This window comes from Diabrotica virgifera, chromosome 10, assembly GCF_917563875.1.
Source record: "Diabrotica virgifera virgifera chromosome 10, PGI_DIABVI_V3a".
In the NCBI taxonomy this organism is placed as follows: Eukaryota; Metazoa; Arthropoda; class Insecta; order Coleoptera; family Chrysomelidae; genus Diabrotica; species Diabrotica virgifera.
Window position 1 is genome coordinate 75,161,812 of NC_065452.1, and position 5,169 is coordinate 75,166,980.

Sequence of the window (5,169 nt, forward strand, 5' to 3'; positions counted from 1 at the left end):
CGGACCATGGAGAGGTGGACGTGATGAAGATCTAATACATTTTCACTATATTTGGATAAAAGATTTAGGCAAACTTGTCAAGTCACAACTTTCTAAACACAATGGAAAGAAATATACATGTGACAGATCTCTTAATTATTTTTATACAAAAGAAAAGTTGGATGCTCATATCATCTACTGTGAAAAGATAGATGACTGCAAAATAAGTTTCACCAAAGAACCATATGTCAAATTTAAAAACTTTGTTTACAAAGAAAAATTGCCATTCCTAGTATACGCAGATTTTGAATCACTACTCGTTCCTCTTCGCGCATCCCACTCAACACCATCAACTACGTCAACGCATCCATATCAAAGACACACAGCGTACAGTGCCGGATTATATTTTAAGTGTAATTATGACGATAATTTTTCATTCTACAAAAGTCATGTGGGTTTGGACTGTATGTATGTCATGGTTTTCACATGAAATTGACAATTTAGCTCAATTTATTCATTCAAAATTAATAAATATTCAACCCATGAACGTTGAAGTAAGTTTAAAAGATGCTACTGAGAGATGTCACATTTGTAATAGAAAATTTTTGGAGAAGGAACGAATTGTAAGAGACCATTGTCATTTGACTGGCAATTTTAGAGGTTTTGCACACAATGGGTGCAATTTAAATTATAAAAAATCATTTGTGGTTCCAATAGCCTTCCACAATATGAGTGGTTACGACTCGCATTTCATAATAAAGGATTTAGCGAAAATGTACTACATTTCCATTTTACCAGTCAACAAAGAAAAATATATTAGTTTCACAGTTTACCATAAAAAGACAAATATTAGATTCCGGTTCATTGATACTTTTAGATTTATGGGGAGTTCATTAGATAGCTTAGTTTCAACTTTGAAGCCAGAAAATTTTGGAATTTTAAGAAAACAATTTCCAAATTTAGATGATGAAACGTTCAAGTTGTTAACTAAAAAAGGAGTATTCTTTTATGATTATTTAGATAAAATTGAACGGTTGGATGAAACAAAGTTGCCAAATAAAGAAAAATTCTACAATAAACTGAACGATGAGCATATATCAGATTCAAATTATGCTCACGCTAAATTAGTGTGGGAGAAATTTAACATGAAGACTCTTTGGGATTACAGTAATTTATACATGAAGACAGATATACTTCTTTTGGCTGTAGTTTTCGAAACTTTTCGAGACACATGCTTCAAGACATATGGATTAGATCCAGGACACTACTATACCATCCCAGGTTTTACATGGGATGCAATGCTCAAGTATACAGGATGTCACTTGGAAACTATACAAGATGTTGATATGCTTTTATTCTATGAACGAGGTATACGTGGAGGTATATCACAGTGTTGTAACCGGATGGGGGAGGCTAACAACAAATACATGATGAATTACGATCCATCTAAACCTTCTAAATATCTCATGTACCTTGATGTTAACAATCTATATGGTTGGGCGATGAGTGAACCTCTCCCTTATGGAGGTTTCCATTGGGATGATACAAATATCGATGTTATGTCAATACCTGACGATGCAAAAGAGGGATACATTCTTGAAGTTGATCTCTCTTATCCAGAAAACTTACATGACTACCATAAAGATTTACCGTTTTGTGTAGAGCATTGCAAACCTCCTGGTTCCAAACAATCTAAACTCTTGTCCACTCTGTACAATAAAACTAACTATGTTATTCACTACAGGAACCTAAAACAGGCTATATCACATGGATTAGTTCTTACTAAAATTCATAAGGTATTGAGATTCAAGCAAATGACTTGGTTAAAAGGTTACATTGCTCTTAATACACAATTGAGGGCTCAAGCTAAAACAAGCTTTGAGAAAAACTTATACAAGCTCATGAACAACGCTGTATTCGGGAAGACCATGGAGAACCAAAGGAAGCATAGGCTGGTGAAACTAGTAAATAAATGGGAGGGACGCGTAGGTGCTCGAAATTTGATTGCTAGCCCGAAGTTTCATAGTCGCGTTATTTTCGATCAATCATTAATGGCAGTAGAATTAAAGAAAGCTGAAATTATTTTTAATTAACCATTGTATGTTGGAATGGCAATTTTAGAACTTTCTAAAACCTGCATATATGAATTTCACTATGACTATATGTTACAAAAATTCCCATTAAATCAAAATAAATTGCTTTATATTGATACTGATGGATTGATTTATGAAACTGAATGTAATGATATATACGAGGAAATGATTAAGCCTGACATTCATAGATTTGATACAAGCGATTATCCCCCAAATAATCCTTGGAATATTCCTTTAGTAAACAAAAAAGTGCCAGGTCTAATGAAAGATGAGAATAACTCAAAAATCATGACTCACTTCGTTGGTCTTCGTTCAAAGCAATATACATATAAAGTGGCTGGGGAGAAAGATGTTAAAAAGTCGAAAGGGGTTAAGATGAATGTTGTAAAGATGAAAATTAACTTTGATGATTATTTGAATTGTTTGAAAAGTTTTCGTGAAACTGCCGAAACAAAATCACTTTTTTATGCAACACAGCGTTGTATACAATCTAAATTACATGAAGTTTACAGTATTGAGCAAACTAAAATAGCCTTAAACCCTTTTGATGACAAACGGCACTTACTCTCCAACACTTTTGATACGTTGCCCTGGGGCCACTACAGTATAACACATAGGTGAATTCATTTTTCAGATGTGGAAGATGGAAAGTCTACAGAATTTATGCATAAGCACTATTATCGAAAACATACATGAAATTTCAAAATTTATTAGTAAATCGCCTTTACCATGGGTATTAACGGAGGAAATAGTTCAAAAATTTAGTAAAATTAAATGGATGCAAATTAAAACTAATCCCGTTCCTTATGAACATTTTAAAGTTTGTGACTTTGAGAATCATGATCTAGAATTGAATATTTCACCTGAACTTCGTCAGGCAATTATAGAGTGTCAGGATTTTGAAACTTTTGCACGTAATGACTACTATTGCTTATGGTTTAGGTATTATCAAATACCAAAATATAATTTGCTACTCTGTCGAACATGTTACAGGGTATTTAAAATAATTTTCTCTGAAAAACAAAAATGTCTAAAAGCTAAATCTGATAATTTTCATGTTAGTTGTTTAGCTTCAGACTTACATTTGATATTTAGAAAAAAATCATCCTGGTGTCAAAATGGTTTTTGTGAGGTACTCTTTGAACTAAAGGATAGATATGATTGTGAGGAGGACTTACACAGGAATCGTAATAAAAAAGTAAGATTCTCAGACATTTAAGATGCTAATAAAATTTAAACCTTTTGGTAAAGACGATCTGTATATTTGTATCATTTTCGGTAAACATATTTTGTACGTTTATACCTGTAAAATGTAAATAAATAAAAAAACTTTCTTGTAAAGTAATTACTTACCTTTTAGTTGTATTGATCATAATCACAAAACGTTACTTCGATTAAACGAATACGATTTGCGATTACGATTATCGATTACTAATAACGAATAAAAGACTTTCTTGTAAAATATGCTTTATTTTTATTTACCTTTTCCCCATACAAAATCCCAAAATCCCCAGATCCCCAGATCCCATTGATGATGGACCCCCAGATGTTTAGACATTAATTATTCATAAAATAAATTTACTTTAGATAATAAGGATTTCAGTTGTTTTATTAATCCATTATCAGGACAAGGGATCCCCAACATATTCCAATTAAAAGTACCTTTTTCAATGACACTTCTTGTAAATTCATTAAACTTGTAATAGATGTTGTGCTTTAAGAAATATATATGTCCATCGATGTAATTAAATGCCGATGTAATATCATTTGGTATTCCTGGAAAAACGTCACTTATGCGTCCTCTTGAGATAATGTCTTTATCATTAAATTCAATAAATGAGCCATCAAAACAAACAAATTTTTTTCCTGAATTTGTTTGGAATAAACCGTTAATACTTCTTGCGTTATTGATTTCAGGTACCTTGTTATCTGTATGAATTCTTAAGCTAGGAAATGCTGCTGCGTATATACGATTCCTGCTTACACCAATCAAATCTCCATTGGTGCTTTGAAAAACATGTGTCACGTTCGTAATTCCCCCTGGAAAATATCTTATAAATTGTTCAGCATTGGTGGGTATCTTTTCATTATTTAAGTCATATTTCCATACCAGATCCTTACTTACTATATACATTCGGTATGTTGGAAATGATGGAGCGTATGCTAAAAATATTAAATCTGGATATTCCAATTCACATACATTCGTTATTATATTTTGCTTTGATTTATTAGTCCTAGCTGCTGTGGTTGTCGTACTCCTAGATCTTTCTGTTGTAGTTGGTGAACTACTCCTAGTAACACCAGCTTTAGTTGGAATAGATGCAGATTTACTTTTATGTCCATATAACTTTTCTAAGCCTCTTTTATCATCATCAGTTATGTGGGAAGGAAAGGTTTCATAAAACGGATACATTACAGCTTTCTTATCGCTACTGTGTGCTAGACCTAAAGCGTGACCAACTTCATGGAGAAGGACTGCAAAGAAATTTGTTCGACCTTCTGCTGTAGAATTTAAACTGAAATCCCATGTTAGATTGCTATTCACATGAATTTCTATGCACCCAGATGTAGGTGGAAAATAAGAATGTGCTAATACACCACTTGTAAATTTAAAAGGACATTCGTCGTTACCCTGACAATTGTATCGAAAATAGTGCTGTTTTGGAACTACTGTTATAGTTATATCCGGCTTTGGATTTGGGATTCTCAGATAAGTAAACTTAAATTTTGATGCTTCTTCCCATATTTCAAATACTCTTTTAGTGACTGTCAAAGCTTGAGGGGTTGCTTGTGGAAAATACCATTTTATATCAAATTTTTTCCATGCTGATTTTACAGCGTAAGCATTGTCTCCTTGTGTACATCGTGGTTTCTGCATTAACTCCATCGTTTCTTTATTTAATTTCCCATCCACCGGTAAATTATATCTTTCTTGAAACTGTTCTAGTGTTTCAGTAATATCAGTGCTGGCAGTTTCACTTGTGGTGATGTAACCATATTGTTCTAGCCATGACACTGCATTTGTCTCGGTAAAATTTCCACCTAAGCAAAAACTTATGCCGGTTGCGATGAGCAGAACAACTTTATTGATATGCAT

The 5,169-nt window shown here is 32.9% G+C and overlaps 2 protein-coding genes across 2 annotated transcripts; one reads left to right on the forward strand and one right to left on the reverse strand.

Annotated features, from left to right (window-relative positions):
• Positions 1-521: 521 nt before the first annotated feature.
• On the forward strand, positions 522-2,072 carry LOC126893065 (uncharacterized). The gene has a single exon (XM_050663007.1). It carries the CDS (start codon positions 522-524, stop codon positions 2,070-2,072), a length of 1,551 nt encoding a protein of 516 aa, XP_050518964.1.
• Positions 2,073-3,633: 1,561 nt separating this feature from the next.
• Positions 3,634-5,169, reverse strand: LOC126893066 (matrix metalloproteinase-18-like). The gene has a single exon (XM_050663008.1). The coding sequence runs from the start codon at positions 5,167-5,169 to the stop codon at positions 3,634-3,636; it is 1,536 nt and encodes a 511-aa protein (XP_050518965.1).